This window comes from Budorcas taxicolor, chromosome X (genome assembly GCF_023091745.1).
Source record: "Budorcas taxicolor isolate Tak-1 chromosome X, Takin1.1, whole genome shotgun sequence".
Lineage (NCBI taxonomy): Eukaryota > Metazoa > Chordata > Mammalia > Artiodactyla > Bovidae > Budorcas > Budorcas taxicolor.
The window spans coordinates 141747020-141759964 of record NC_068935.1 but is presented as its reverse complement, the minus strand read 5'-3'; the positions used below and the strand labels follow the sequence as shown (position 1 = coordinate 141759964).

At 43.0% G+C, this 12945-nt stretch overlaps 1 protein-coding gene across 1 annotated transcript; it reads right to left on the bottom strand.

The window, feature by feature from the left end:
• Positions 1-3301: 3301 nt before the first annotated feature.
• On the bottom strand, positions 3302-12377 carry LOC128069681 (odorant-binding protein-like). Its single transcript, XM_052662791.1, has 6 exons — positions 12300-12377; positions 11709-11845; positions 9232-9302; positions 4778-4888; positions 3754-3855; positions 3302-3321 (listed from the first exon to the last, which is right to left on the bottom strand). The coding sequence occupies exons 1-6, from the start codon at positions 12375-12377 to the stop codon at positions 3302-3304; spliced, it is 519 nt and encodes a 172-aa protein (XP_052518751.1).
• Between the last annotated feature and the right edge of the window lie 568 nt (positions 12378-12945).

Genomic DNA, 12945 nt, shown 5'->3' with positions numbered 1-12945 from the left:
GGCCAAGTAATGTCTCTGCTTTTTAATATGCTGTTTAGATTGGTCATAACTTTCCTTCCAAGGAGCAAGCATCTCTTAATTTCATGGCTGCAGTCACCATCTGCAGTGATTTTGGAGCCCCAAAAAATAAAGTCAGCCACTGTTTCCCCATCTATTTGCCATGAAGTGATGGGACCGGATGTCATGATCTTAGTATTCTGAAACTAAGAAACATATTTTACATCTCTTGACAATTTGACTTCTAGTTTTTCTTAATCCCTTTTCTTTAAAGAGACATGAAGCAACTTGGGAAGTGTTTTCAATTCCCAAATTGGATGTTTGATGTCAAGTTTTAAGAACTTTGCATTGGACATTAGAGGGTAATATACGTTTCTCATCTGTTTGAAGGCATTCAGAGGGGAGTAAAATATTTCCGTCAGACAGGGAATGTTAAAGTTCCTCAGGGGAATAATGGTGTTTTATATCAGTTTGAGTGAACTCCGGGAGTTGGTGATGGACAGGGTGGCCTGGAGTGCTGCAATTCATGGGGTGGCAAAGAGTTGGACACAACTGAGTGACTGAACTGAACTGAACTGATATGTGTGAATCTTGTCCCACAGGAGGTGGTGGTTTAGTCACTCAGTCGTGTCCAACTTAAGACCCCAATGACTGTAGCCTGCCAGGCTCCTCTGTTCATGGGATTCTCCAGGCAAGCATACTGGACGGGGTAACCATTTCCTTCTCAGGGGATCTTCCCAACCCAGGGGTCAAACCCAAGTCTCCTACACTGCAGGTAGTGTCCTGAATTGCAGGCAGCTTCTTTACCAACTGAGTCAGGAGGGAAGCCCCACAGAAGGGGAGCCTGAGTATTAATAGACTGGGTGGCTGTCTCCTTTTCTTTGTCGGTGGGCTCTTCTTTTTCCCTCTGTTATGTCAGAATCATCCATTTGATGGCCCCAGCGGTGTATTACTGCCACTTCTTCAGGTAGTTTAATTGCATCAAAGAGGCATGTAGTCTTAATTGCATCTAAAGGACCGGGGGAGATCCTGTCCCCTGTCCCCTGTCCCATGGTTGTTTAGTCTTTTTTCTCCCTGTCTCCTGGACACCTGAGTGCATCTCTATCGAATCCTCATCAGACTTGCCTCTGATGAACACCTGTCTTATTAAAGGCACAGTTTCTTGGGGCTTCCTTGGTAGCTGGTAAAGAATCCACCTGAAATGATGAAGACCTGGGTTCAGTCCCCATGAACTATATAGTCCATGGGGTCACAAAGAGTCAGACACGACCGAGTGACTTTCACATTTCCTGGATATTTAAAGTGGAAAATTGCATGTTTGAAATCAAGTGACTTTTGCACAGACACACATTTGCAGGGAAGATATTAACTCAATTTATTTAAGCCTTCAGAAATCAAATGCCACCAGACAGCACATGACCAGGGACCAGGAGAAATGAGACGGGAAAGAGAGTGTGAGTGTGAAGAGAGAAGGATCCTGTTAGTCAGGAAGCAAGAAAGTCGTCTTCGTGTTGTTGATCTTGGTTCCATGCAGAAGAGGATGTGCCTGGTCTCAGTGACTCTGCAGGTGAATAAAACAGGACCAAAAGTTTAGTAGCGGTGACTGTGTGATGGCTGACAGGGTTGAGCCTCAGGCAGCAGGCTGTCCAGGATACAGGAGCTGGTAGGGGATCCAGTGGACAGAATCCTGGTGGAAAGTGATACTCCACATCTCTGAGATGGCAGGTTCCCTGTGGAATTTTCCCCCGAATGTACATAAGGTGGGAGATTTTCCTTTTGGGATTGATTTGAGGAGTAATGATTTCAGAATGCATGCTTAGGGTGATGCTTCATCTGAAGGTGGTTTACTGTCAATGTGGTTGAGTTACACTCTTCTCCCAATTCCACAGATTTTATCTTTTGGGTCTCCAAGAACTATTTTTTTTTTAATTTCATTTTGGAATATAGGTAATTAATAATGTATTAATTTCAGGGGTAATAGAGCCTGATTAATGTATACATACATATATTAATATCAGTTCTTTTTCAGATTCTTTTCCAATTTAGGTTTTTACAGAATATTGCATTTAGTCCCTTGTGCTATGCAGTTGAACCTTGTTCTCTATACATCCTCTTTATAATAGTTTGCCTCTGTTGACCCAAACTCCCAATCTATATCTTTCCCAAATCTTTTCCCATCTGCAAAAACATCTGTTCTCTACGTCTGTGAGTCTGTTTCTGTTCTGTAAATAACCTCCTACATCTCTTATTTTTGATTTCATGTATAAGTGATACATATTGCATTTGTCTATTTCTTTCTGACTTATTTCACTCAGTGTGACAATCTGTAGGTCCATACACATTGCTACAAATGGCATGATTTCATTAATTTTACAGCTGAGCAATATTCAATTGAGTATTTGCAACATTTTTTTATCATATTCATCTGCAAGTTAGAGCTTTTTCTTTGCATTTTTTCATTCAGTTTTTTCCTCAACAAGAAATTAAAGCCACATTTTAGCCTAGATCAGTGTCGTTTTCTGAGGCTGTCCTACTTTTGAAACCTTAAAGATCCCAGTAACAGAAATTACCGTCTAAAGGGGAATATGATTCAAATGCATATTTCAGACAGTGTGGTTGGAAGGCATTTAGGTTCTGTCAGAGTCACGTGACATTAAACACTGGTCTTGAGAAACCATGAGCACTGTTTAATCCTGGTGTTCCTGGAGGACAGACGTGTGTGGACAACTATCAGGTCAGGACTGACGGGAACACTGAGGAGTTTGCACCAACTTGTGGGGATTCCTGCTTCTCTCTGATGACTCTGGTCTGCAAGTTTTCTGCAGGATAAGGCTCTCTCACCAAAGCTGCTCAGCAATAATCAAGCAAACAGTTTGTAATTTCCACTGTCTCAAGATAAGAGAAATTACCTAATGTAACAGACAAAACTCTCTAGTGCTAGAATGTAAGTTATTGGGACAAATAATTGTTACATGCAATGTTTGGCTTGTATGAAATAGGCACAGGTGGTAAAGAACCCGCCTGCTGATATAGGCAATGTAGAAAGGCTTGTTAAATCCCCTAGTTGAGAAGATCCCCTGGAGAAGGGAATGGCAACCAACTCTAGCTTGTTTACCTGGAGAATCCCATAGTCAGGGGAGCCTGGTGGGCTAAAGCCCATGGGGGTCATACAGAGGCTGACACAACTGAAGCCACTTATTGGGCATTAGGCATAAAATGGCAATGTGTCCTTATTGACTTATCTGGTGGGGCAGCATTAGTAATGAACTATGCTTACTTACAAAACCGTTGAACTCAATTTTATTCACTCCACTGGACAGTCATCTGTGGAAAAACAAAATGGGAGAAATAAAAGAGCCTCTGATTACTCCCATTATCCAGTATGTTTAAGATTTCTTCTCTCTTTTAAATAATGTATTTTATAATAGTAGCTTCCCTGGAAGCTCAGTCAATAAAGAATCTGCCTGCAGTACAGGAGACCCAGGCTCCATCCCTGGGTCTGAAAGTTTGCCTGGAGAAGGAAATTGCAACCCACTCCAGTATTCTTTCCTGGAAAATCCTATGGACAGAGGAGTCTGTCAGGCTACAGGGCATGGACTTACAAGAGTCAGATAAGACTTAGAGACTAAACCACCATCAACCACCGTTCTACGTGAGATTACGTATGGAAAAATAAATTTAAATAAGTTGATTTGCTTCCTGATAGTTACATACCAGGGAAATGATATAGTCAGGAAAAAGGTATAATTTCATTACCATTATCAATGAAATTCACGATATTTTCTTCTGGAATCCCTCTGTCACTTGCCTCCCTTTTGAACTTCTCATAGTCTATGTCTGAAATCTGGTCACGTTTGCCTGAAGGTCACCATGCAAAAAGGAGAATGCACAGAAATTTCTGAATTTACAGAACAAGGAATTGAATGTGCCAATCTGATCTCCACTTGTATAATTTAAGAGAGCTTCAAACAGTTCCCATGTCCCATGCTGCAGATGTCTGCTGTCTTCAGATTTAATTTCCCTCTAACTCTGTAACTAAACCCTGCCAGCATCAGCAGCAGGACCGCCAAAGACTTGCAGGAGCTCCATGGATTTGAGACTCAACCCATCACAGTAGACGCCTGACCTGCTTCTTTTTCAAGCTTCCCAGAACCTGTACCCGTACTTCTGTCTTGTTCTGGGCCCCACTTAGCAGGAAGCAGGGTTTTCCCATGGTGGAGACACATTAACCGCATCACACACCACTTGGGAGACAATTTACTCTTTAGCCAACCATTCTACACAGTACCTTTTCTGAAACAGACATCTACTGTCATGATGGTACACTCACCTCAGTGTTTCTGTGCGGTCATTTGGGGTCATGTCACTGTTCATAAGAAGAGTGCATTGTGATAATTTAACAGGATGAAGATTTATTTTACAAGTTTCTGTTCCAGGAGTTATAATGCATGAGAAAACTGATATAAAATGATGTAATTCAGGCCAGCCTCATTATAGCCATGACTTGAGCTTAGTTGATGTATTTTTTCTAAATACTCTATAAAAATTATTTTTTTAATGTCAACTGGTAGAGATTATTTTCAAATGTTTGAGAATTATTTTTGGCCCCTGTTTCTTAGCAGATTACCTTCCAGGATATCTAAGTCAGTGAACACGAATACGAAGACCTTGTACACTGAATAGTGAATATTGTCTACACCTCGTGATTTTCTGAATGAAAGTTCTGGCATGGACACGTGGCGTGACAATGCCAATGGGAATTTTAGAATGCCATACATACCGAGTATTCCAACCAACTCTGTCTCTTTTCCTTCTTCATCCACATTGTGAATAGATCCTATTATGGTGTCAAGTGACAGTCGAAGAATTTTAACTTTGTTTTGACCCGCATCTGTGAGAGAGAGAAGAGATACATATGTACAACCACGCGTTCATTTGTTGCCAGTGGGATGTATTGTGACAGGCCGAGGGCAGTATGAACGCCGCATGCGGCATTGACGGATGCCTCTCTCCATAGGTGCAATGCATGCTACTGTGCTTAGAACAGCAAGAAAAGCAGGCAAGACTTTCCCTCAACCTCACCTTTTCCTATACTTAACCAGTCACTCCTTGCTATCCTACTGAGATGCTTTCTAGAACCTGTGTCCTAGTGAAACCAATAGCTGTATTTTTTTAAACTTGCCTAATTTCAGTTAATTTTTTGCTACTCTGAATTGCTGTCACTGTCTGCAGATTTCTCTACCTGCGTTGACCCGGGGGCCACTCTCTAGTTGTGGAACACGGGCTTCACATTGCAGTGGCTTCTCTTGTCGAGTAGAGACTCTAGGAGGCATGGGCTCTATCGTTGCTGCTAGCTTGCTCTAGAGCACCTGCTCAGTAGCTATGGCACATGGACTTTGGGCCCCATGGTGAGTGGGATCGTCCCAGGTCAGGGGTCCAATCCGTGAGTGCTGCGTTGGCCAGACGATTCTTATCCACAGGACCACTGGGGAAGTCCCCAGCACTGTTTTCAACAGCATGAGGGTGTTACCAAGCAGAAGTTCTAAAAGCCTTTGTATTCCTGTTACCCCAGCCATGGCATTGATTTCTCTGGACCAAAATCAGCCTACCATTCATAAGCTTGTGTTCCTGAGTGCTTAGCCTGTGCCAGGCAATCTTCAGAACACTTTACACTAATTATTGTGTTTCCTCTGTCCCCTCAGTCTCAGGTATTACAGAGCCCACTGCCAAATCTGTTGTTCTGAAGACAGTTCACCTTCTGGGACGTGCAGGCAGTGAGCTCTGTCCCCACCTGGAACACTGCCCTTCCTCTCTGCCCTGCCCGTCCACTCTGCCCCATGAGTCTGGACAAGAAGCAGCTCTGACCTACTGTGCATCATGTCTAAACTGTCTACGTCCACTCTGTCTCTCCTGGCCTCCACCACAACTTCCTGCAATCACTCAGCGAGATGGGATGTGAACTGCACAACTGTGTACCTGAAACTGAAAACACCTTTCCTCAGTGTCTAAAATACTGAAAATCATTAGTCTGCTTGAGAAGGAGGAAAAAAAAAAACAGCTGAAACAGCTTCACCGTCTCATAACCCTGAAAATATATACAACATGCCCAAGCCAACCATGAGTTCATGAACCCTGGATTGCACTGGAATAATTTAAGCCAGACGATGCACGTCCTCAGATTATCAGTGACCACCTGTTCTTTACCATGACTTCACCAAGGTGGGCATAGCAGCATCACTGAATTGGCTGTGAAGGCGATGGCACAGTTGAGTAAAGCTATCTTCTGGGTGTCGGGTCACCGTCAAGGTTGCTGCTTGTGCTATGCTTGATGTGAGATACCTCACTACACAAAACAGAGCTGGGGGTTAGCTCCTGAAAGAGACCTGTGCAAGATGGCAAACTATTCTATTTCCCTCCCTTGTTATTCGCTCTGTAAAAATCCAGCTAAAAAGAATTACAAAAACGAAAGAAACAACAGCAGTGGAAGCATTCCTGATTCAGTCAAAGGAAAAAATAATATGGAAATTATGATGCTGGGAAAGATTGAAGGTGGCAGGAGAAGGGGGCGACAGAGGATGAGATGGTTGGATGGCATCACTGACTTGATGGACATGAGTTTGTACAAGCTCTGGAAGTTGGTGGTGACACGGAAGCCTGGTGTGCTACAGTCTGTGGGGTCACAAAGAGTCGTGCACAACTAAGCAGCTGAACTGAACTGAAGAATATGAGAGCACAGTTTAAAAATCATCAACTGTTAGGAATTATCCACAAAAGTATGGGAAATATTTCAGGCATACGTTTTACTTCTTTGAGGTCATTGCATTTGCAAATGTGCCAATACTTTGTTAAGGCAAGGGTTGTGATCACATACGGAAATATTCAAATTTTCATCAAACGTGTACCTCTGCAGCCACTTAAAATTAGGAATGGTGCTTAGAGCCCTCATGGAGGACTTCAGGATATAAATCTGAGCCAGCACCCCCATTGCTTCGAACACAAGCTGCCTTTATGATTGAACTCAGGATAGTTTCCTTGGATTTAAGTTCTTCCACCAAAGTTTTATCAGATTTAGATGTTGTAAGACCATGTTTAAAAAGTGAGTGACACCAATGTGCAAACTCAAGACAGAACCTTGCGACGTCAGTTCGTTCACAAGACTCTTGTAAATTTTCTGTGAGAACCGTCTCAGTCTCAGTCCAGTCACTCCATCGTGTCTGACTCTTTGCAACTCCACGGACTGCAGCACGCCAGGCCTCCCTGTCCATCACCCACTCCCACAGTTTACTCAAACTCATATCCATTGAGTCAGTGATGGGATCCAACCAACTCATCCTCTGTCGTCCGCTTCTCCTCCTGCCTTCAATATTTCCCAGAATCAGGGTCTTTTCCAATGAGTTGGCTCTTCACATCAGTTGGCCAAAGTATTAGAGTTTCAGCTTCAGCATCAGTCCTTCCAATGAACATTCAGAATGTTCACGGTGAGAACCCTACAAAATACAAATTCGACACCTGTGCTTAGTCTCGTTTTTCTCCTTGTTCAGATGCTAGGTCACTTCCGACTATTTGCGATCTGATGACTATACCAAACCAGGCTCTTCTGTTCTCCACTATCTCTCAGTTTGGTCAAACTCATGCCCATGAGGAAGGTGATGCCATCTCTCCATCCAATCCTCTGGCACCCCATTCTGCTTTTGCCTTCATTCTTTCCCAGCATCGAGTTCTTTTCCAACAAATTGGCTCTTATCAGGTGGCCAAGGGATTGGAGCTTCAGGTTCACCATCAGCCCTTTCAATGAATACTCAGGGTTGGTTTCCTTTAAGATTGACTGGTTTGATCTTCTTGCAGTTCAAGGGACTTCAAGAGTCTTCTCGAGCACCATAGTTCGAAAGTATCAGTTCTTAGGTGCTCATCCTTCTTTATCATCCAGTCATCATATGATCTTTTTGCTCTCACATCCATTCATTAATACTGGAAAAACCATAGGTTTGACTCTATGGGTTGTTGTCAGCAAAGCAACATCTCTGCCTTTAAATGCACTGTCTAAGTTTGTCTTACCTGTATTTCCATGGAGTAAGCATCTCTTAAATTCATGGTTGCAGTCACCATCTGCAGTGATTTTGGAGCCCATGAAAATAAAATCTGTCACTGCTTCCACACCTTCCCCTTTCTAGTTGCCATGAAGTAATGGAACCAGATGCCATGGTCTTAGTTTGTTGAATGCTGTGTTTCAAGCCTGCTTTTTCATTCTCCTCTCTCACCCTCACTCAGAGGCTCTTTAGTTCCTCTTCACTTTCTGCCATTAGAGTGGTATCATCTGCATGGCGGAGGCTCTTGATACTTCTCCTGGCAATCTTGATTCTAGCTTGAGATTCACCTAGCCTGGCATTTCACCTGATGAACTCTGCATATAAGTTATGTGAGCAGGGTGACAATATACAGCCCTGAGGTACTGCTTTCCAGTTTGGAACCAATGCATTTTTCCATGTGCAGCTCAAACTGTTGCCTCTTGATTCGCATACAGGTTTCTTAGGAAACAGGTACAGTGTTCTGGTATTCCCATGTCTTTAAGAATTGCCCACAGTTTGTGGCAAGCCTTTAGTCAAAGTCTTTAGCATAATCAGTGAAGTAGAAGTTAACGTGTTTCTGGAGCTCCCTTACTTTCTCCATGATCCAGAAGATGTTGAAAATTTGATCTCTGGATCCCCTGCCTCTTCAAAACCCAGCTTGCACATCTGGAAATTCTCAGATCACGTGCTGCTGAAGCCCAGCTTGAAAGATTTGGAGCACAACCTGAGTAGCATGTAAAATTAGCATGATTGTGTGGTAGTTAACATTCTTTGGCATTGCCCTTCTTCTGGATGGGAACAGAAACTGCCTTTTGCAGTCCTGTGGCCAATGCTCAGCTTTCCAAATTTGCTGACTTATTATGTGCAGCATTTTAACAGCAATATCCTTCAGGATTTTAACTAGCTCACATTGAATGTCATCAGCTCCACTTACTTTGTTCATAGTAATATTTCCTAAGGCCTACTTGACTTCACACTCTAGGATGTCTGGGTCTAGTCTTATTGAGTAAAACTCAGTTGTGTGGAGACAGTCTGGTCCTTGACTTCTAATTGTTAGCAGGAATAGAATGCAGATGTATGGGGTAACTGAAGGAACTCAAGACCAAGATTTCCACCCAAACACACTCCTCCCAGTGAAACACTCTTACATTCAACATCAAATACTTACATTCAATATGATAAACTAAAGTTTTTTCCTTTTCTCCTGTGACTTGTTTTTTGACACATTCTCCGTCTGATCTTAAAGACAAAATGTGTTCAAGTTGTGTTATTGAAATGGCAAAATTCGGTATATACTTAGAATTCCTTTTTGTATCACACCCCAGATTGTGCTTGGGTCATCTTAGTACCTGGGAACAATGTGAACAAATGTGAACAATGCGAACAAAGAGAAGAGATATGTTGTCCAAAATCAAGCAACTATCCGGTGACAAGGATGCTTTCTCTACACATTAGATCTGACCAGTAGTTCCAAAGATAAACTTCAAATACAATATAGGTCTTGTTTACAGCCAATACACATGGAGACATCTAGCATTTTAGGAAAGCCCAATAAGAACGAGCCTTTCCTTCAATTAATTTCTGGAAACTGAGAGGAATAGCCATCATGACAGACCTTGGGCATTCTCACAACCCCGGGAGTGATTCATTAGAGAATGTGAGACCCTAATATCACCAAGAGTTAGAAGAAAATTTTCAGTTTTCTCAAAAAGCACACTCTTTATCACAACACCATACAAGGTTTAAGCTTTAAAGACACATCTATGTGTGTATACACATTGACACATACACACACACAAGCAAACACACAAGTACACATGATATGCTTATATGATATAAGGAAACTGTACATATATAGTGTATGTTAAGTATATATTGTCAGCTATGTAACAGAAGAGTTTGGGTGACTTCCTATATTGTCCTCTGTGCACGTATGTGAAAAAAGGGGTATACTGACACATAAAATGCAAAGGAAACAAACACTAAAAAGGAACTTACTCAACAAGAATTGGGTTAATTTTTGAACAGACTCCTTGTAAAGGAACCTCCACAGTGAATTGAGTTTACTGTTGTCAGACTTTAGGGAAATACACTGAAGTGACTGAAAAGAATCATAAGGTGGGAACAAAACAATTATCCAAAAGTTGCAAATATGCAAAATTTTATCTATGCAAACCAAGCCCTTTCATGTGGCAGAAAAACACATCTCCCTGTATACGTGGACACAAAGTTAAATTTTAAAACCATTGTGCTGAGTGAGAGAAATCGGGGAAAATCGCGCAGCGTGCATAACTTTGATGTCTGAAGATCCAGAAAAGGTGAGGATGAGCTGGTCAGGTCTTACCTGTTGCCCGAGGGGTAGATGTCAAATAATGAGTGATGAAAAGGAGCTGTGATGGAGAAATTATATAAATATATTTGATCCTAATGTTTAGTTTTGGCTGTGCTAGGTCTCCGTTGCTATGCGGGTTCTTCTCTGGTTTGGAGAGGAGGGCTACTCTGAATGCCAGCGCACAGGCTGCTCACTCTGGCGGCTTCTCTCGCGGAGCACGGGCTCTGGAATGCGCTCTAGAGCATGGGCTGAGTAGCTCTGTCACAGGTGCCTGGTCTCTCCGCAGCATGGGGGATCTTCCCAGACCAGAGATGCAACTTGTGTCTCCTGCATTGGCAGGCGGATTCTTAACCCCTGAGCCACCAGGGAAACCCAGAATTCTATATCTCGACTGTGCAGCTCGTGGAACAGTTGTGGATTATGAAAGCTCATTGAATTAAGACCTCGACAAAGGGCAGATTACACATAAATACACTTCAGTAAAGTCGATTTCAGAAAGGGTGGCTGCTTGAAAAGTTAAACACAGGACACGAAAATTGTAAAGACGGCAGAGGACGATAAGAGGTGTTCTTAAAATATTAGTGACAACACACGTGCATATATATGTGTGTGTGATATATATCTGTGTGTTTGTGTGAGTCTGTTTCTGTATGTGTGGTTATAATTTGACTGTATGTATACTGTCTCAGCTCAGTGGTAAAGAATCTTCCTGCAACGCAGGAGACCAGGGTCCCATCTCTGGGTCGGGAAGATCCCCTTGGAGAAGGGAATAGCAACCTGCTCCAAAATTCTGGTGGGGAGAAATCCATGTTCTTTACCCCTAGTACCAGCTGGGACGCTCATCTGGGGCTGTGAGGACTTCAGTGAATTCAGTGGTGATGAACTATCCTGTGAGGATGCCCCACAGAGCAGAGCTCACTGTGGGCTCTCTCAGTACCCTTGGTTCTGGGCTCAGTGGGAACCGTCTCTAACAAACTCTGCAGCAAGGGTTCAAGGCCCTGGTTGGTTCCAGGACACGAGCCTCTTCCCGCTGCCGAGTCCCTCTTTCCTTTAATGAGTTGATGCCAGTGGAGCTTCTGGAACTCCCACCCTCTTCCAAGCAAAGACCAGGACTTCCCCTGGAGGCTCACAAGTGAACTGCCCCCACCCCAGCTCGGAGACCCTGCTCATCCACAACTCATGGCATCATGCTCTCAACATCGGCCAGAGAGTTCCCTGCAGATGGAGAAGCCACACCCTCTGCCAGACTCAAGAGCTTACAGGTTTTGTGGTTTTTGTTTTTTTTTTTCCCCTTCAGGGTGATTTTCACTTACTTGACATAAAAGTCGATGTCAACTGTGTCATTTGCATGAAACTCAACATGACGTACGTAAATGTGGAGTGGCCCATTCTCAGTGATCTTGTCTTTGTTACTGGCTGCGATGTAATGGGTTTTCCATTCCCCTGAAAACTGAAATCAAATTCCTGTGAGGAAGCTTCAGCCATCTGCAAATCCTGGTGATATCATTCCTCAGGAGTTTCCCTTATCCTTTCACTTGGGCAGAAGTTACCTATCTTTATGGACACTGCCCTAGGTATAAAATCATGTGAAAACTCAAGTCACATACAGGAAGGACTGAGGCATTACTGAGATGGCTTGAGCTGTCTTGTCAAATGCAAGAGCCCTAGTCCAAGAGCAGTGAGATCTTCTGTTTTACAAGAGCAGTGAACAGGCATGAGAGCCAATGGACAGACAGCAGAGATGATACAGAGGCCATGCAGAACACGTATAGAGCCAGTGAATGGAGCAACTTTGAGTTGCAGGGAGATGGCCAGACTTAGGGATCCACATGACCAAACCCCAAAAGGGGCACACACGCACATATACCTCAAGACCTCCTCCCAGCTTGCACCACCCCTGGTACCGGTTTGAGAAGTAGCTGAGCTTCACCGTGGCCTGCATAAAGCAGACCAAGGACAACACTGAGCAGCAGAACCTTCATCTCACTGTCTCTTCTTCTGCAGAAGCTGAGGGTGTCCCAGGGGTTGGAGAGGATGCGAAACCGGTGCCTCTTTTATAGCAAGCATCTGTTGGCGTGATGCATCACGAACCAATGGTTGTTCCTGATACAACCAAAGTTACACAGACGTTATCTTCTGTTTCCTGCTTGGTAGAGATAACTTTTCTGGCACTCTGTCCTTTTAATAATGAGATTAGTCTTAAAAGAATCTTTTGTACATCTGGTATTTTGTCTTTTTCATAATGAGATTTGTTTCAAGAGAGACTTATGAATAAGTTAAAAATCACAGCATATGTGTGATAATTTCAAAGTCAGGAATATTTACTTTTCTTTATATCTGGAGATCCAAAATGGGATGAGCTGTCCAAGGTACATACTGCCTGCACCCTCCCACTCCCCATGTTGTTCACTTAACAGAGTACAGTGTTTAAGATTTATTATGTAAAAGTGAATATTGACTGTGTGGGTTAGTCAAGGAAAATCTGTTTTGTAAGTGACCTTTGGAAAGTCTCCTGTTTCTCTAAAGTGAGGAGCATATCAGCACAAAGCA

Coding starts and splice junctions, on each gene's coding strand:
- LOC128069681 (XM_052662791.1), bottom strand. CDS start 12,377: ATGAAGGTTCTGCTGCTCAGTGTTGTCCTTGGTCTGCTTTATGCAGGC. Junction 9,303..11,708: donor GACATCGACTTTTATGTCAA/GTAAGTGAAAAT, acceptor TTTGTCTTTAAG/ATCAGACGGAGAATGTGTCA. Junction 3,856..4,777: donor AGAGTTGGTTGGAATACTCG/GTATGTATGGCA, acceptor GGTGACCTTCAG/GCAAACGTGACCAGATTTCA.